At 53.5% G+C, this 20,199-nt stretch overlaps 1 protein-coding gene across 1 annotated transcript in view; it reads right to left on the minus strand.

The window, feature by feature from the left end:
• Positions 1-20,199, minus strand: part of NECTIN1 (nectin cell adhesion molecule 1) — a 60,361-nt gene that overhangs the window by 11,044 nt on the left and 29,118 nt on the right. The window contains exons 2-5 of the mRNA XM_004584993.4: positions 2,629-2,979; positions 1,914-2,216; positions 1,586-1,703; positions 173-324 (exon numbers count right to left, since the gene is read on the minus strand). Of these exons, the coding sequence (XP_004585050.1) occupies positions 173-324; positions 1,586-1,703; positions 1,914-2,216; positions 2,629-2,979 (924 nt within the window). The remainder of the gene's footprint in view (positions 1-172; positions 325-1,585; positions 1,704-1,913; positions 2,217-2,628; positions 2,980-20,199) is intronic.

Genomic DNA, 20,199 nt, shown 5'->3' on the forward strand with positions numbered 1-20,199 from the left:
GAACCAAAGAAAAAAAAATCAAAGCAAGACCAATGGCCAAAGCTCAAGAGCAAATCAGAGAAACAGAAGGTAGAGACGGTGACTTCTCACCAAGACATCATCCAGTGGTGCGGGATGCAGGCAGTGTAGGAACTGTGGATTGGGAATGGCAGGGGAGGAAGTAACTTCTTACCTGTGATATTGACTTCCACCTGGCCAGAGCGGGTGCCAACAGAGTTGGTGGCCTCACAGATGTAGGTCCCAGCCAGGCTGTAGTTGATGGGACCCCTGAAGAAGAGGGTTCTGTTCTGGGCCTCCACACCCTTGGGGAGGGAGCCATTCAGCCTGTAGGGATTGATTGGGAGACACAGTCAAGGGTTATAAGTGTCTACCCTAGGAAGCTGCCCTGGGGTCACCCACTGGGCTTCAAGTCTGTCACTCTTGTGCTGGGGGTCATAGGACAGGCTCTGTGTCAGGAGGAGGAAGGGCTACAGCAGGTATCTACTGCAATAGGCAGTTGTGTAGTATTCAGGGATTTGTATCTGATCATCCTAATATTGACATGTGGGCAGGACAGGTGGATACAGGCCCCACTGAATGGAACAAATGTGAGGTTCCAGGCCAAGAATTAGGAAGCAGCAGAACAAGGGCTCTGGCCAGATCCCTGGACTCCCAAGGCAGAGCCATTGGTATGGAGGCCTGGGTGGGAATCTGTATTTTATAAGCGACTCAGGTGGTGAGATGGAACTGCTGTATTCCACTTCACCATCTTCTTTTCTTAGCCTATTCACAGGACTTTTCCATGTGGGGAGCATCCTGGGAGTTTGCCAAGGATGGGGAACCATCTTCTTTCCTCCTAGTCCCCATGGCTACAAAGCTATCACTTTGCTGAGCCTGGCAGCTCCTGGTCTGCACAACTGAAACTGGCAAGCAGGTTCTGGCCACTCCCACCTGCAATGCATCCTATGTTCTGGGAAATGGAGGGTAACAGGTATAGTATGTTGGAGGAAGCGTACAGCCTCACGCTGTGTGCCATGCTCTTCCAGCCATATCCATCCTCTCAACTTCCCCCACACTCTGACTTTCTGTGTGTTGCTTCCAGATCTCTCTGGAAGGAGCCCTGGAATCCCATCAACTATATCAAGAACCCGCTAGGGAAAAGGATGATGGGGATGTGGGGCTGGTATCCCATGAGCAAAGGCCTTCTGGGCTGGCTGTAGCCTCTTCCCAAACAGCCCAAGGGGTGTCGGGAACAAACAGAGATCTGGGCCACTCCAGAATGCCAGCCTCCCACAGGGATATTTCGATAAAAATAAATACTGGGGGTTGGGGTGGGAGTGACTTGAGCTGAATCACTTAAGGGAAATGGCAACATTCTTGATCAGGGAGCGGGAGGGAAGCAGATCACAAGGGTTCGTGCAAGTGTATGTGTGAGCGTGTGAGTTGGGTGTGGGGTTCCTCTCATGGCCACATCCCTTCTCCCTGAGAAACTTGAGTCCAGACCCTAATATCTTTCTCACTAACAGCCCCAGCAGGTAGGATAGGTAGGCCTCTGTGACCCAGAAAGGTATTGTCCCAGGGGATCAGTTGGCTCCACAGATCTTACGTGGTCCAGTGGTACTCGGTGGCCGGGGGGTTGGCATCAGCTTTGCATATGAGCTTCACGTCCATCCGTTGCAGGTACCAGTTGCCGTCAAAGCCCTCGATGGTTACCTCAGGTTCATCTGCAGGACAAAGGATGGTGAGTTTTGAAGAGGGTGATGTCATGGGAGCAGGACTTAAGACAAGGAAGGGATGGGAGGGTCAGTGATGTGAAAACAGGCTGAGTGGGATGGACATCTTGGAGGTGGAGCATACCCAGCAAAGGGAAGTAGAGGGAGGAGGGAGGGAGGGGTGGCTGGGAAGACAGTGGCACCCGCCAAGGCCCCACTCACACTGCACGTTGAGGGTGAGGCTGTCTTTGAAGCGATCCATGTGGTAGTTGACAATGCAGGCCAGGGTCTGCCGGTGGGCCTCCCTGCTGGGCACCAGACGGTAGCGGCTGATGACAGTCACCGTGCCGTTGGGGTTCCGGATCTCCTGGTATTCCGCCTCGCCCTTCAGTCGCGTCTCCCAGGACACCACGCTGGGGGGCTTCCCATTGGCTGAGGTGCATGTGGCCACCAGGACCTTGTCATCACCCCCCTTTCTGGCTCGGAGCACAGTGTGGGTGCCCTCGATCCAGTTGGTGGGCTTGGCTGTGGGAACCAGAGAGTGCCATGGGGACCAGCTCCACTGCTTGGCACATGGCACCAGCCCAGCCCTGCTTTCAGGCCCACCCGGGTCACCCCTGCTTCTCAAGCTGCTTCCCCTAGGCCAAGTCTGATCTTTCTGTCCTCCCTGCTCTGCCATTTGGGCCAGCTTTCATCAAACTTGTACCTTCCTAGAGCCTTGGCAAGTTCGATCAGACAGTATCCTTACTGTAGTGTCTGGTGCTGCTACTGCTTCCCAGGATGTGACTTGACCTGAATCCTGACCTCACCTCCATCCAGAGCTAAGGTCCCTGCCCTTGATCCCCACCTGAGGAAGCTGCCATGAAGGCAGGAACTAAGGATGGCCCAGCTCCCCAGGACTCTGGCTAAGCAGAGGGTGGGGCCCAGGCCAGCTTACCCATCACAGTGAGGTTGAGCTGGCTCTCACGATTGCCCGTAGGGAAGGTGGCAAACTCGCAGATGTAGACACCCTCGTCCTCCAGCTCCAGGCGGGAGAGGCGGATGGTACCATCCGTGAAAGAGGGCCGCAGGAATTCCACACGCTCGCGGTAGGGAGCCAGCACTGAGACACCCATGGCTGGATTGAAGATGGCCACATTCTGCTTAGTACCATTGGTCACCTTCTGCCACGTGACTTGAGTGATCTTCACGCTGGGCAGTGGATTGGCAAAGCTACAGTGTAGCACCACGTCCGTGCCAATGAAGCCATACATGGAGTCATTCACCTGCACCACCTGCGTGTGGGCACCTGGCCAGGAAGATGGCAGAAGTGGTCAGTCCGGGCCCAAATTTCCCCACTCAACTCCCCATATGCTGGTCTTTTCATTTATAGCAGTCATTATTCTTGTTATACTTGTCATAAAAGCACTAATTACTTGTTACAATATTCTGGGCCATATTGAAAGAGAGGAGAAAAGGGCAACACCCTGTGGCCCAGCCATCAAAAAGATCAGTCATCTTGTAGTACTTGTCTTCTCTCTTCCCTGCCTTCCTCTCTATCAACATATCTACCCATCCATCCACCCATTCATCCATCTACAAATGTATTTTATCACCCATCCATATAGTCACACATCTATTTCTCCACCATCCATCTATCTAATCATCTTTGTTTTTGAACAAATCAGTCTCATGCTGGACAGATTACTCTGTAATTGATTTTCCACTCAGGGGGGTGTTGTCAAAAGGGGTCTATATTAGCATGTCTATACCCTCACCTATGACGAGGGCCAAAACACTGTTTTCAAGTACAACCCCACCTGAGAACTCACAAGCTGTTTTACCTCCCACGGCCATAGTTCTTTCATCTGATAAATGGGGTAGATGATTCAGTCCTCTCTACTTCACAGTATTACTGGGGAAATCCATTGGAATAATCCATGGAGAAGCTCACTGGGGGCAGGAAGCTGTGGGTGATTATAAGGGGACACAGCTGCTACTTTGTGGCTGTATCCCCACCCTTTGCAAAGCTAGGCCCCCTCCCTGGCCAGGAAAACAGATGCTACACAAAGCCAGGCCTTCCCTGGCTCCTGGTTACTTTCATGGTCAAGTCTACATGCCTGGGCTTTAGGCATTCATATCCCCCAGTTTCCACAATTGTCTATAATCTGTTTTCCAATGCTATCACACTAGGTCCTTCCTCAGAACACATCACAGGGGCTAGAGCAGTGGTGTCTTCCTATGGTTCATATACCAGCTGCTCTACTTCCAATCCAGCTCCCTGTACCAATGTGAGAGACCCAGAAGACGCTCCTGGCTTCTGGCTTCTATTGGGCTCAGCTCTGGCCATTAGGACCATTTGGGGAACAATCCAGTGGATGGGAGATCTTTCTCTCTTTCTTTCTTCTTTGTAAACTTGTCTTTCAAATAATAAACAATTATATCTTAAAACAAAAACAGAACATATTACATTCCCATGTTTCCCTCCCTTCCTCCCTCTGTTATTCAACTATAGTTTGCAGAGGACCTCTGCTACAGGACCTATTATCTGTACTTTGGTCACATCAATGTGCAATTCGGTTCTGGCTGACAGAGAGCACTGAATGCCCATGCAACAACTATAATGATTATGCAGATCCCTCTATCCAGAAGCTCATCCCCTTCCCTGCCAAGGGACCACCACTGAGGTCACCTCCTCTGGGCAATTTTCTTACCCTACCAGCCAGAGCCAATCTGGCTACTCTGTTCTCTGCTTTGGAATAAGGGGTGTGTGCTTTCCCCAGGCTGTGAGCCTCTCCAGGGAGGAGCCTGTGTTATTTCCATCTACGCACCCTGGTACCCACCTAAGCATCTGGCATCCGGTAGATACCAGCAAATATTTGTTGCTATGCAAACTACAGTGAAAGCCAACAGAATAGAAATGTATGAGGTGGGAGTGATTGGTGGTACTGTGTGAATGAGTGAATGAATGAATTCCCCCCAGTGTCCCCATAGTTGTAGGATTCCAAATAGAATGTTGTATTTGACTTTCCTCATCCTTGCCTACAGGTCAGCTCCCTCAACTTGGGGCAGCTGTCTACCTCTGGCTGTTCCCCAGCCCCCACTCACCCCTGAGACCTGGCAAGCCCCACAGCAGTATCATGGTTACATAGTGTCACACACTAGTTCGTTTCACGTCCTTGTATCCTGACTTCACTCAGGTCATTGAGCACCATCAATACATTGGTGATGCCAGGACTTACACTGACCCAGACACAGGAGGACGGCCTGAATGGCCACTGGGGGAAGTCTGGGTCCCGAGAATGGGAATTTAGGGCTTCCATTTGCCTCATCCACATTATGGGGAGCCAGGAGAGGTCACAAGATTCTTTGTGGCACTGCAGCTTATGGTCAACACCATAAGTTGCCCTCCACCATAAGTTGCCCTCCCTTTGTAAGGGAGAAGGTGGCTGTGGATCCCCAGTACTCAGCACACTGTAGGCACAAGAAATGCTGGGTAGGGCTGACATTATGGCATAGCAGATAAAAACCACTGCCTGTGACACTAGCATACCAAATGGGTATCAGTTTGTGTCTTAGCTATTCTACTTGCCAGCCAACTCCCTGCTAATGGCTTGGGAAAAGCAATGGAAAATGGCCCAAGTGCATGGGCCACTGGCACTGATGTGAAAGACCTGGGTGAAGCTCCTGGCTCTTGGGGTTCAGCTTGACCTAGCCCCAGCTATTGTGGCCATTTGGGGAGTAAACTAGTGGCTCATCAATCTTTCTTTGTAACTCTGACCTTCAAATAAATAATAAATAAAATCTTTAAAAAGAAAAGAACTTACCAAGCCAGGCCCCTGATATTCACCCTTCTCTGTCTATTTACATCTACCCAGGCCCACTAGTTACCCTACCTGCATCCCTCCAGCTGTCCCCCTGGCCAGTCTGGTTGCTTCACCTCCCTGGTGAAGGTATTGAGGGACAGGCACTAGCCTGGGTGGAGCATCTGCCTTTTGCTTGCTGTTGGACCTTGGCCAATCACTTCCCCTCCTCTGAGCCCCATTTTACTTTGTAAGCCAGCAGGCTGGAGTCCTCCCTCTCAGTGGTTCTTTCTGGCCCTAACTGTCTGGTGGCTGCACAGCCCATGGCCCCACCCCAGAAGCAGTCCCACGGTGAGGTCAGTGGGCCAGACAGCACAGCACTCTTGCTGACTGGCTGCCTGGCAAGCAGCTAAGCCCTAGGCTTTCCATGGCAGAATAACTGGGTGCTCTCCACCCTCTCCTTCCCCCGGCCTCCACTCCCCAAGCCTGTTGGAGGTTGCCCAGTAGCTGAGATAATGTGGGCATAATTGGGAAACTTGCACCATACAAAACTAGGAACAGGAAAAGCCAGTTGGGAGGGCTCAGGGCCACAGGTGAGGGTGGGGAAAGGGGTGTGGGCAGTGTGAGCCATTTTGGAGTTAGTGCCAGCTACAGTGGACTTTCCAGGGGGTACAGCCCACCAGGCTCCCAAGGATCTTGTCCTCTTGTCCCTGCTGAAGATGTGGGGGCTAGCAGGTGTATCGCTGACATGTAGATGGCCATTCATTTTCTTCGTCTTCTGCAGTGACCTCACCCTTCAGACCAGTGTCAGTGCCAGGAGGGGAGCTTGCCAACTGTGCCTGGCTGTGGGGTTGCGGGGGGGAGGTATTACAAGGGGGTCAGGCATCCAGGGGCCTCACTGCATCCATCAACCCCTCCCTAGGCAGGGGCTGCCCTTCCTCACTCCCCCGTGTTTTTTTTTTCTGTGGGGTGGGGGAATGAGTTGCTCTTTCTCCTCTCCAGAATCAACTGCAGGGCAGGCTAGGGAGGCAGTTCTAAGTGCCTCCCTCCCTCCAACACATATACTGTCCTGCCCTCTGTCCCAGTGATGGGCAGGATTGAGAGGTATCCTAAGTAGCTGGCAAAATCACCTGTGTTCTTTGCCTCTGGGTCCCAGCTGACTGCTGGCAAGGACAGGGTGAGGGCTTGGGTGATGGGCATCCCAGAGTTCTGGAGTTAGAGGAGGGGCTGAGCACTTTGCCTACCCACTCTCCCTCCTGCTTCCCCACACCTGCCAACTCCACTCCAGGCTCAGGGATTTAGAACCCAAGTTTGTAGCCGGTGCCAGGATGTAAGCTGGAGGATAAATGCTCCTAGTCACCACATGGGACAGACCCAAGGTGGCTGTGACAGGCAGGACCAGAATGTAGATTCCATAAAGGGCAGGGTTCATCCCTGAAAAGGGAAAGAAAGGACTACAGATAGGGCTCTCGGAACAAGGGGTCCCTGAGCCTCGCCTGGAAGGTCAGAGAGAGGGGTGAGGATTGAGGGAACCCTGCTCCTGAGCAAGTAGGGAACTGCACAGTCTTTTCTCCTTGCTTGTCCACGCTTCTCCAAACCTTCCAGCCCCATCAACCTGAACATGGATACTGGCAGCTCCAGCCCACAGAAGGGTTCCTCTGTGGCTGCCGCAGCAGGTGCAAGAACCAGGCAGTGTGCACTTGCATCCCACCTCTGCTGTCCAGCAGCTGTCTGACCTTGGGCATGTGACTGGGCCTCTGTGGCTTGATTTGCACTGAAGCTGCTCATATGCAAAGTGGTGGTTTTCTGATAATGAATATTACTAGCCCTGTAAAACTGCTGTAAGAATCAGATGAAAGCAGCCCTTAGCATACATAAAATGCCCAGGAGATGTCAGTGACTCTCATTGCCATCATCATCATCATCATCATCATTTATGAAGCAACAGGCCTTCCCCCACAACTGGATCTTCACTCTGCTAATGTTGACTGAGCGCCCATCTCATGCTGAGTGCTGATCTGGGTGTTACTAGACCCCCTCTCCCCTCTTCAAATGCCCCTGTTCATACCCCAAGAGCACAGAGCAAACAGCTGCACCCCTTTGCTTTCTGCTTCGTGACATGTGTGCCCTCTGCCTCCCATCTCCCAACAGATCATGAACCTCTGGCAGGAAGAGAAGGAGCAGGTTTAGCTACAGGTCACATTGATCAAGACACACCTGGTACTGGCAAGGTCAAGGCTTATAAAACACCCTGCTGACTCTCGCAAAGGCCCTGCACAGGCAGGGCTGGCTACAGCACTGTCTCTCCTTCCCTGCAGGTGCCCTTTTACACAAGAAGCTGAGGCTGGCCCAGGAGCCAGGACCACTGTCATGGGACAGGCTGGAGCTCCACAGACAACACCAACCACCACTCATAAAATTTGGACGTGTAAGGTCACTTGCTCAGGGACATAAAACACCCAGCCCAAGGCACTTCTCACCTGGCCACTGACACTGACTCGGGTTCAACCTCAATGTGACTTCCTAGGGCCTGGCTCTGTGTCCCTCCCAGAGCTTCCATCACCCCTTAGAAGAGACGATGCAGACACTAGCTTCAATTGCGCAGCCTTGGTGCCAGCAGGAGGCTTTGCACTGCAGTCCACTGATTGGGGTTCAGAGAACCTTGGGGAGCCCAGGTTAGGGGTAACTGCAGGAGGTTACTCTGTGCACAGCAGGAAGAGCCAGAGAGCTGAGGGAAAAATGAAGCGAAATACCCATGGGAACCTCTGGCCTCAGCAGAGGGGCTCTTCCCCTCCAGGAAACTATTCTTATTCAAAAGAATAAATCTGTTTTCTCCAGACCTGCCATGACTCCTCAATGGGCCCCACTTGGGCTCAAGTGCCTCAGTTTCCCCACGGTAGCTCCTGTTGGGTCATTCTGGTGGCCTGGCTTCCCAGAAGTGCCGAGCCAGCAGGGCAGTGTCAGGCCGGCCCCCTGTGACGTCACAGACCTGCAAAAGCCCTAGCTCAGCAACAAAACACAAAGGTTTCTCAGTTGTGGCAGACAAACCTGCTCCCCAGGCCGGCCGCCCTGCCTGCCACCAAGCTAATCCACAGGCGGTGCCCAGGTTCCCACGCAGCGGGTGCGGCGGGCTCTGCCACTCATGCCCACTCTTGAGTAGCTCCTCTCCCCGCCCCTTCAAACCACAGACCCCATCTTGCTAGCCAAGCAGGCTGGCCCTATGCCCAGAGGGGATGGATGGAAAGAGGCACCTAGGTGAGGCGAGGGGGATCTGGGAGTTTTCTGGTCCTGGCTGTGCTGTCCACTCCAGCCTGGGTAGGTACAACACCCAGTGTGTTCTGGAAGCGGGCGGGTGGGTAGGGAGGTGGCACAGGGCTCCCCAACGAAGGCTTCCATGAAGGCAGTACCATTTGGGACCCATCTCCAGGGCTTTCCAGGGAAGTTCCCTCCTACCCCCTCCAGGAACTGGCAGAAAGGAACAGGACTCCGGGTGAGAAATCAGCAAAGTACAAGTGGGAATGATTCACACACCAAGGATGGGAGGGCCTCCTATGGGCACCTGTTGAGTCAGCACAGGGATCAGAGGGTTCCAGGCCCCCCTTCTCCCAACATGGTCACTTCTGCAAATGGTAGCCTCTGCACTGGCTGGCTCCTCACTTTCTTAAGCCCAGGAAGACTGGCCTGGGAGAACATCTGGGGAAGAAGGTGGGATCAAAGGGGAATCCCTTCCAGGGTCCTCTCCTTCCCCTGAGCGGGTCCAGCAGAGTCACCTGCACTGGAACATTCTGCCAGCCAGAATCCACAGGGGCTGGGCTTTTGCTGTAGTTCTTTGAACCTGTCTTGTCTTGCTACCTGTGCCCTGGGCAAATTTCCCCATCAGCCCGGGAGCTCCCCAAGTGCCCAGGCTGCATCTCCCGCCTCCAGACTCCCTTCTCCACTCAAAATGGGGTCCACAGGGACCCAGGTCGAAGGGCTCGGTGAGGAAACAAGCACAGTGGCTGACACAGTCCTTTGCCCCAGCACTTAGGCAATCCCTCCTCAGGGATTGCAAGAGTGAGAAAATGCAAGGGGGCTGGGACTGGATCTAGGCTGCAGTTAACCCAGTGTCTGTCCCTTCACTGACTCCTGCAGTGGAGACCTGGGCTGGACTGCAGTTCAGGAAGACTCTCTATAGGGGACAGTGGTGTTGCAGGGGCCTCTGCACCTTCTCCAAACCCACATGGTCTACACTGGTGATAGCAGTCCCTGACGGCATAGTAGGGATTAATTGCTACTGTCCCAACTTAGGCGCCTCTGCCCCTGCTTTGAGGTCACAGAAACTGCCCATGTTTTCCTCTGGGCCAATGCCCCCCCCCAACTTCCCATACAGAACTGGTTAATGATGGGGTGTGGGGCTGGCGCCTGGTGCTGCGGGCAAGAATCACAATGTGTGGGGGCACGGCAGCCTGGGAAAAGACCCGAGAAGGAGCTGGAGTCCCGGATATTCCAGACAGGCTTGGCTGGTCCTGGGCTCCAGCACTGCAGAGGCCCTGGGAAAGGAGGGCGGGCGGGCAGTGTGGGGACAGGGATGCTCTGGCAGGCCCATTTCTTTTTCCTTCTGGCCTAGCAGGACAAGCTGGGGCACAGAGACACTTCCGGGAACTGGGGTTTTATTTTCTTCCATTAACAAGTGGCCAAATGGCTGAGGAGCTGAACTGCTCTTCCACAGCTTCCTGCTGCCTGACCCATCCCTGGATCCAGAGCAGAGCAGGCCTGAGACATCTCCTGACTGCACCACAGTGCCACGGAGCCTCTCCTAGCTTCTCCAGCCCTCAGGGCAGCACCTCTTGGACCACTCTGCATTTCTCATACTGCACCACTACACCTGTCACCTCTGGGGAGCTGGTACAGAAGGGGCTGACTCAAGATTGGGAGTGGCAAGTTCTGAGCCTCACCATGGGGGGACTGCTGTCTTAACTGTTCTGTAACTGAGTGTTAGATCTGACCCTGGAGGACTGCACTTTGGGCCTGGCCTGTCCAGTTTGCTTGCTTACTAGCTTGCTCTATACATTTGCTGCATTGACCTCTGGAAACCCACCTAGTGAGTGGTTTCTCTGCTAACCTTTGACAACGAGCTCCTCTAGGTAGACCCCCAGCTCCTGACTAAGTGGAATTCCAGGCAAACAGAGACCGCACTGTGGCAAACCTGAGGTCCTTCCCCAGCCCAGTTTATCACCAAGTTCCTCTGATGCCAGCTCCTAAACATCTTCTGGATTCACCTTTGTTCTCCACTGCCACTTGCCTCAATTGTAACTCCTCCTAAAGCTCCTCTCCTCACCGCCACCTCCACCCCTCCAGGAGAATCTCACATTCTTATTTTCTCAATATCTAGGCTGGGATTCTATACTTAATCCTGCCCCTCTCAACCTTAGCACCATCTCATGCCTCCCTCTTCTCCCCAGGCCTTGCCTCTTGTACAGACCTGAACCATCCCTTACTCAGTGCACTACAGTACAATGTCAAGTCTCCTGGCTTTTGCTCCCTTACACCCCAATATCCCCTTATCAGCCAGAAATCAGAACCACATGAAATCTTCCTGAGGCTTCCTACAGGCCTCAAGATGAAGTCCAAAGTCTTTAGACTCCAGTGCTCCTCTTCCCATGTTTTTTTTTTAAAGAATTATTTATTTTTATTACAAAGTCAGATATACAGAGAGGAGGAGAGATGGAGAGGAAGATCTTCTGTCCGATGATTCACTCCCCAAGTGAGCACAACGGCTGGTGCTGTGCCAATCCGGAACCAGGAGCCAGGAACTTCCTCCAGGTCTCCCACATGGGTGCAGGATCCCAAAGCACTGGGCCGTCTTCGACTGCTTTGCCAGGCCACAAGCAGGGAGCTGGATGGGAAGTGGAGCAGGGAGCTGGATGGGAAGTGGAGCCACCGGGATTAGAACCGACGCCCATATGGGATCCCGGGGCGTTCAAGGTGAGGACTTTAGCTGCTAGGCCACGCTGCCAGGCCCCCCATGTTTTTTTTACCTCTCCTATTTGTCATGCCATTCTGTAATCTAAAAACGCACATTTTATTACCCACACAAGTCCTTTTCCTCTTTCCCAATCACCCAAGATTTGATTTTTGAAAGGGAGAATGGCGGCTTCCCTCCCACTAACACAGGCTTGGAGTACCCATACCCTGAGCACCCCAGAACCTGAGAGTGAACCTGTCAGCCTTCCACCCACAGAAGGCAAAGCCAGAATTCCAGCCAAAGTGCACAGAAAAATCACAAGGCGCCCTCACTGGCTGGATCCGGGGTCTGAGTTAGTCATTTCTTGGATCTGACCTCAACTTCCTGAAAACTGCACATGAGCCAAGGGGTAGAAATGGAAGTGACGCAGGTTGGGTCTGAGTCTCATTTCTCCTTGACTGAAAGTTGGATGCTACACCCCAACAGGGTGTAGGCCGGTTTGTCTCTCTATATCCTCCAATCCTATACTCTCAGCTCACCGCTCAGTTGCCACTTCTCCATTCCCTTCCTCTTTCCTCTGACCCAGCTGCTAGCTCCCAGCCCTCCTTCTTCATGCTGGAGCATAAGGTGAAAAATCCTTTTCTCACCCAAGTAGGCTATGACCCTGAGGCCCTGCTTCCCAGATTTCGGCCTTGTTTATGTCTGCAGGGTCCCTGGCGCCACACCTTTTCCCAACCCCACCACAGTTTCTCCTGTCTAGACTATTTGTGGCCCCAGAGACTGAGCAGGCCCTATCGTCAGCAACTGAGGTCTACCCCCTACCCACCAGCTACAGTCAATGCCCATTTCTCATGCAGCCTGGATTTCCTTCTGCAAGCGTGCATCTATAATGACATATTTTGGGAAGCGTAGGCAGCAGCCTCTTTGGGAGGCTAGTGTGGGGGTGGCAGAGGCTGGGGGTTGCTGAGAATGAGGAGGGAGAATTCCCCAGGCTTCCCCCAGAGAACCTGTTAAAAGCTTTGTCTTAACCCCATGCTTCCTTACTATGTTCCACACCTGCTGTCAAGTGGAGGGATTTTGATCTGCCCCTTACCAGAAGGAATCTCTGGGACCAGCCTGGCACCCAGCTCTGCTAACCCCCTGTCTGATCATAGGCAGTTGCCTGCCCATGGATATGCAGTGCCTACCTGCAGAGAAGGCTCATTGTAAGTGGAGAGTTCTGGGGCTGTGTCTAACGTGTGTTCTCATATGATCAGGTAGAAGTCAGGAGGAATCCAGGGTTGAAGAGTAAACTAGTCCTTCAACCCATGAGCATGGACTTTGAATTCAAAGAGTGGGGTTTGTACTTGCTGTGCCTTAACTGGCTGACTGAGCAAATTCTGTTCAATCTGTGTCTTGGTTTCTAGTATTTAAAATAGGGACAATACTAGTACCATCTCCCAGGGTCAGAGGATCAAATGAGAAATGCACACATAATGTTAGCAAAATATGTGGCATACAGCTGTGTTCCAGAGTGCTTGTGTTCTTACAATGCAGAGAGGCTTTGGTGGAAATGGGTGACCTGGCTTTAGCCCCTGCTCTACCAACCCACCAGGTGGTCCAGAGCATGTCATTGCTGTGATGAGGCCATTCGCCCAGCATACTATTGGCTGTGGTGCCACTGACATCTTTTGTGATTGGGTCTACCCTGTGTCCTGCACAATGTCTACTGCACGTCAAGGGTACCCCCTCTACCTGGGACAGCCAAGAGACTCCAGCCATTGGCACATATCCTCCTGGGCAGCAAAATCACCCTTGAACACAACCTTGTCTAGAGGAAGGAGAGTCTGAAGCTCAGGCCAGGCTGGTGGAGCTTGGGACCTATATACAGGGATGGCCATGGCAAGCAGGGTGTGGAAGTGGGCAGAGGCACGCCTAGCTTGTCCTGGGATTAGAGTCTCAGAAGAGGGTGAGGGCAGGGGTGCAGGTTTTCCTGTCTGGAAAAACCTATTATAGGGGGTGGTGATGTGGTTTAGGTGGAGCAAACAAGGGCCCTTCTGGGAGCTGGATGTCAGAATGTTACAGGCTGTACCGTGACCAGCTACTTCTCAGATTTGTGAGGGCATGGGACAGGGCCTGCAAGGGCCAGGCCCCACAGGGAGATGCAGGGGCAGCAGCAGGAGTACTGTGAAAACCCTTGGAGAAAGCACAGGCCGGCTGCAGAGGCATGGGCCAGGCTGTATCTCGCAGGGAAGAATGGAGGTCAGGCAAGCATCTTCCCTTGCCTGGTAAACTGCTATCATTTCAGAAGGATTTTCACCTCATTTGGTTCCTGCTTAAGTGAAATCCACAACATGTGTTCTCTGCATTAGTGGAGTGTTTGTGCTTAATTAGTGGCAAATTCTTTCATATTAAAGTCATTAAGTTTTGCCGTTTGCTCTCCTCACCCTGGGCCTGGCTTGCCTGCCTTGCCTTTGAAAGCAGGAGGAGGGCCCTGACACAGTTGTGCCGGACGTGAGGCCCTGTGGTCTCAGGAGACACTTGTCCATATGCCCACGCATGCAGGCACACGCACAACGCCCTCCCCATGGCATTCGGACCCTACAAGTACACCAGCCTCTATGACCATCCCACCCAGGGCTGGCATCTGTTGCTCCTGGCATCTTCATCCACATCCCAGGCACTTCCATGTGGCTGGCAGCTCTTTCTCTTGTCCTCCTCTCCAATTCCTGCTTTTGGGGGCTTCCTCCTGGACAGGGTTCTTGGGTCAGAATTCTGTTGCCCAGAGAGACCCTGGGGCTGCAGCCAAAGGGACAATGAGGAGACCACCACTAGTGGTCCATGGGCGTGGGCATGAGAGCTCAGTGTGCGCCCGTGCAGCAGTGTTGATGAGGACAGGCAGGTGTGACTTGGCCTGGGCCTGCCCCTCAGAAAGGTTCTGTTCTCAGCACTCACTGAAATGCAGCAACCCCTGAGCCATGCCTTGCAATCAGTGCAGAGTGGTGTGAATGCCACTCTCTCGGAAAGGGAGGGAAGGACCAATGCTTGGGCCCTAAAGAAATCTCTTTCCCTTTACCTGCTTCCAAAATGGCTTAGGAAGGAGGAGGTGTCTGTGGCAGGCACCAAACCTGCTATTTCACTTCTGGGCAGGACTCTCTGGTTCAGACCCAATGAATGATATTGGCATTCATTGCAATTGGCATCAATTTGCAGCTCTGGGTCTTAGGACAGGCATGGTGTCCCCAGGTAGTGAGTTTGGACTGAGGTTTCCGCTGCACAGAATGACTTGGGAACTGCAGCAGGCCCTGGGGACACACCACTGGGTCATGGGGCCTCTTTATAAAGAAGGCCATGGCACAGGGTGCTAGAAGCAGGGGTGGGGTGCTGTAGAGATGCCTCCTTCATGCCTAGAGGCAAGCGGTGCCAGCAAAGGGAGCAACGACATTGCAGGAGACTGCAGGATCACCCCTCCCCATATAATCTCTCAATGGTAAAGCCCTGCTTCGCCAGGTCTCAGCTCGCACAGCCTTGACCTTAAGCCCCAGCAGGTCAGCAGCTTTCCTCCTTGTCAGGCAGGGCACAAACTCTGGCCCTGGCCTAGAAACCTTGGACTGCAGGGTAGTGTCTACACTTGATGCACTTAATGACCAGTCCAGGGAGTAGAACAGAAAAGATTGGGAAGGGCATTGGCAAATGCCAGGGGTTGAGTTTTTTGATTTCTCCTCCACCAGTGCGGTCCCACTGGTCCCAGTTCCCCCTCAAACTTATCCCACTTCTGAGAATACCACCTTTAGCTGTGGTATCCCAACCCAGTGTACCCAACCAGCATGAGCCCCTGAGACATCCTCCCTAAAACTGCTATGCAAATCTGAGTGGTAACCCCTGCCCAGGTCTCAAGGTCAATGCCAATCTACACCACCACAGAAACCACATAACCTCTTCTGGCTGTGACCACAAAAGGAAGCAAACCCTGCCTGTGGAGCAGCCCTGGTCAGCCCTGGCCTGGTGTCACACTGGAACAAGGGCATGTAAGTGGCCATGACTGTTTTTTCCTGATTTGAGGTAGACAGAGACAGTGGAGTTCTTAAAGGGCTCCAGCACTGTGCTCTGGGGAGCGGCAGGTTAAGTTTGGAGGCTTCCCACAACCTATCTTGCTGCCCAACAGGGTTGTGTGGCATATGCAACTGACCAGTGTCCAGGAAGCTGAAAGGAGCGATGGGAAAGGGCATGTCCTTTCTGGTCAGCTCCAGCGCTTCCCAGCATGGGGCCCACGCACAACCCCACCAAGTCCTATAACCCTCCTACAACCCATCCTCTCCACCTGGAAGATGGGCCCTGGCAAGTCCACCCCATTGCGCAGGATGAGGTCACCTACATGAAATGGCCTCCAGTCCCGGGGCAATCTGCTCCTTGCACCAGGCTGTCAACCTCCCTCCCTGCCTCCTCAGCATCCTCGACTTAGTAAGCTGCAGAGGGAAGCACGTCCTTGCTGCTGTGCCATTGTGACTTGTTCTCTTCCTGCCTCACCAGGCAGGGGCCCACAGGGTTAGGCGACTTGACAGGCAGGAAGTGAACGTCACAGCCCTGCTCGTACTCTTTGGTTTCCCAAGCACCTGTGGTGGCAGCAGTGTCAGTTTCGAGTGTGGTCTTTCCCACCCCGTCTCCTACCCGCCAACCAGCCCTCTGCCCAAGGTGAATCTACCAGGAGCCTCGCCCAGGACTGATTCCAGCTCAGACTTGCTGGGGTTTCAGGAGTCACTGGGTAGGGGCCTGGCATGCCAGGGCCTGCTTCTTATCCTGCCTCGCAGAAGCAAGCAGCACGTAGGCAGCACGGGGCATGCTGCCCAGCTGCAGGGGTACAGCCCAGTCTCTGCGGCTACCCACTCTCCATCTCTTCTCCTACCTATGCCCTCTAGGAACCCATCAGCTGCCCAGAAAGGCCCCTGAACGCCCGGGATAGCCTCATGGCAGCTTTTCATGTGGGCTTGTACATGAGTGTGCAGAGAACACTGTGTTCCACAAGTCCAGGGAAACATTGCCTGCTGCCTGAGAATACCCTGATTGGGCCCATCCCTTTAGCAGCAGAAGCCAGGGGCCTCAAGACTGCCCCCACCCAGTCCCTGGGAAAGTACACAAGGGTCCTGCTCCTTGCCAGTCCCTAGGTCCAAAACATGGCAACAGCAGTGAAAACACCTGCATTGTGGGTCCATGCAGGCCCAGGTGCACACGCTCACCTGTACCATCTCTCCTAATTCTTATAGCTCTACAAGGCAGGTACTATGACTGTCCTCATGTCAGGACTTCAGCAACCTGGCCAGAGTCAAGCAGACAGTGAGGCCAACACTGACGGCGCAATTTGTCTTTATCATCACACCTCCCTCATCTGGGGAAACAGGGGCCACATCCTTTGAGCTCCGCAAGGGCAGGTGATGGTGGGCAAGACCCATGGAGCCCTGGCCTCTGGCATCCTGGCCTTAGTGTGACCCTGCAGGTGGCGAGGGCTCCCGTAGTAGGGCAGATGCCTCCTTGCCACGAGAGGCATCCTCCCTGTCTCCATCATCCAGCGAGCCCCAAGGCAGCCCTTTACAGAGGAATTCTCCTGGGGACTCCAAATCCAAACTCTATTGTCCCCAAACTCTGCCTCCCTCCTCCACAATGTCCTCCTGCCTTCAGCCTCCCTGACCAGGAACCGCTGCTACAGTTGGTGCCTCGCTGCTCCCTTTGCTCTGGTGGCTCTGGCTCTTGAGGATCAGATGGAAAGAAAGGTGTGCCGAGCCTTCTGTATGCTGTGAAGGGCTGGCCCAATACTGGCCATTCACACTTATGAGGTCATGCACTTACATCTACCTCATTTCATCAGCATCAGCATCCCTAGGACGGCATCATCTCCCTTGGCCTCAGGCCCAGAGTGCAGGTGAATCCTGAGCGTGGCCCCCTCTTGAGGCCCAGAAATGGAAGAGACAGTCTTATTCTCCTCCTTTTCACCCAAGCTCCTCCCACCTTGCATCCACCCCTCTGCACCCCAACTCTCTGTTCTGGCTGTCAGCCACTCTGGAACCCCAGAGTTGGGTATCAGGTGCTCACAAGCACCCAGCAGAGGCTCCTCACATACCTCTCCCCAAGTAGGGGATCTCAGGGACGTGAACAGGGTGTGAGGTGAGCCCAATCCAGCCTTTCTCCAGCCACCCTCCAGGGCTTTCCTTAAAGGCTGCTGGATTAGTTCACCAAATTAGCCTAATGAGCAAGTCCCCAGTTTTAATTGGGGCCCTCCGCTTTGCCATCACCTGCTTTCATTTTTAAATGTTGGGAAAGGGTGGGTTTCTTTTTCTCTCTCCCGTGCATTTACACCCTGGCTAATGGCTCTTTACTCAGAAAGGCCCCTACAGCCATTAATTGGATTTAATTACTGGGGTAATTAATGATTTGATTGGAAAACTGAAATGTGGTGGGTGGATCTTGTGTATAAATAGACAGGAAAGTCAAAGGGACAGAGAAGTTAGGCTCCAGTGATCTCAGGAGAGTCAAGGATGGGAAGAAGGGCAGAGAGTGAGTCCTTCAGCTTAGAGGGGACTCGGTCGGTCTGAGCCCCCCATTTGTAGGTGAGGAAATAGGGGCTGAGCAAAAGCTTGCCCCAAGTTGTCCAGAAATTGAAGGGATCAGAGAAGCAGGAGCTGGCAGAGCTGGACTTAGAACAGGATGGCAATGTGTGACTGAGCCAGAAATGGCTCACTAACCCAGCCATGGCCACAGCAGCCAGAACACAAGCCCATAGAAATGTACAGTGGTTGTTGCTCCTGTTGTGGTTACAAGGGCTCTGCCCCTGGGTCACGAGATAAGCAGATAGCACCCAAAGCAGGAGGCAGCCAGGTGGAGCAAGAGGAGACATTCTCTTGTCTGGGCCTCTGTCTCCAGATCCAGGTGGCAAGGCTCGACCAGGCCATCTTTCTCTTCAGGTCCCTAACCTCCCATCTTTCCTGGGTAGCTTGTACCCACCTGCCTCACCAGAAGCAACAGAGGTAGGGAAGGAAGGTAACCTGCCGGCTTACACTGTTTTGGAAATGGAGACTGGAGGGAGAAATGGGAAGTGAGAAGGGAGTGAGGTCTGGTTCAAGATGCACAGTGTGGTCCCACCCAGCCTTGATGAGGCCTCAGGACTGAGCCTAACTCATGTCCAGCTGCTCACTGGGCACCTCATCTTCCATGTTCCCACACTGGCTCCTCTTTAGCAGTTCCCACACCCAACCTCACATTTCTAAAACAGCCTTTGGCCTTCTTGTCCAAACTGCGGCCCAGCTGGGAGTCCACACTCCACAGTCTCTCATCTAGAATTGCAGAGTTGCTAACATTGAATATACCTAACCTTTACTGAGTGCCCACTAACAGGGATTGTGTTAGGCAATCCGAATCTGTTCCTTAAAACAGGTCCCCGTCTAAGCCTCATGCTATTCGGTGGACCAAGTTCAGATCAGATCTGATCACCACTTAAGTACCCAATGTCTACTGCCTTTGGGGTAAATCTGAGTTACTTTCACAGGTCGTTCCAGTACGTATTCCAGGCTCCCTCTGCCACCCCTCCCACGTTTCCACCCTCTAACCCATCCCACGTGGAAAACTCCTACCCACTCATCAACACTCAGATTCCACACTGCTGCCAGGCTCTGTCCTGGCATTCAAAAGCCTAGCCCCTGGTTCTTATGGCTCTCCATAGTGCTCTGACCCTGGTTCTTATGGCTCTCCCTAGTGCTCTGACCAGGAACAGAAAACACATCTGGGACACCCGCACCCAGCCCAGCAGCTACACCTACACCTAGGAGGCCCCGAACCTGGGGCCAGTGAACTGGGCCAGAGTCCAATCCCCCAAAACAGACTTAGGGATGTGGGTCTCTGCTGACTTCTCAGGTCGCTGAGATGTCTTAATCAAGAAATAAGAAGCTGACTGATCAAAGAGGCACCAGACTCCTGGCAAAGGCCATGATTATTTACAAAAAGGAAACACTCTCTTTAGGAGAAAGGCTGGCGGTCACATGTGTGGGGATGTCCTTAACTAGAGCTTCCTGGGGGGAGTGGGCAGCCCCTGCCACCCTGCACCACACAGATTACTTTGCCAGGGCTTGCCTCCACTCTCCTGCTCTAGCCTCATCTATATACCATGACCTGACGGTTTGGAAGAAGGTGCCATACCGGGTTGTCAGTGCAAAAAATGAGACCCGGAAGGCTGAAGTGACTTACTGCGGGTTCTAGAGCAAATTAACCAAAAGCCAAGGACAACCCAAGTCTCTGGTCCCAAAAGGAGGAGGAAGGGGAACAGGAAGGCTAACCCTGGTGAATACAGGCTTCTGGATAAGTCTCTGAAGGGCAAGTTTGCAACCCAAGTGTAGAGCTGAGACCCAGACTGGCCCAGATGTAGGCAATCCTGGCTCCACTTCTAGGCCTCAGCAGCCCCAGGCAGCGGGGGGATGGGAATTGGGGGAGATTGTGTGGGTGCAATGAGGAGGTACTCTGGAGTTCAAACCTGCCCGCCCCCTTGGGATAGGTGGGGGTGGGGTGGAGGAAGGCAGAAGGCCTGCAGGAGCAGGTCAGAGCCCAGCCTCCACACCTGCCCCACCTCCATGGAGCACAGCGCAGTGGAGCCTGTATGACCAGAAACTGGGTACTCTGTTCTGACTTGTCCCTGAGACACAGTTTGAGTGGGAAGTGAGGGACTGAATCAGGACGGGGGGGAGGAGGACCAGAGGGGACTGGCAGTAGGGCGGGAGGCCTGGCCTTCCCCAGAGGCTGCAGAGACCAGGGCTGGCAGGAGCTA

This window comes from Ochotona princeps, chromosome 4, assembly GCF_030435755.1.
Source record: "Ochotona princeps isolate mOchPri1 chromosome 4, mOchPri1.hap1, whole genome shotgun sequence".
In the NCBI taxonomy this organism is placed as follows: Eukaryota; Metazoa; Chordata; class Mammalia; order Lagomorpha; family Ochotonidae; genus Ochotona; species Ochotona princeps.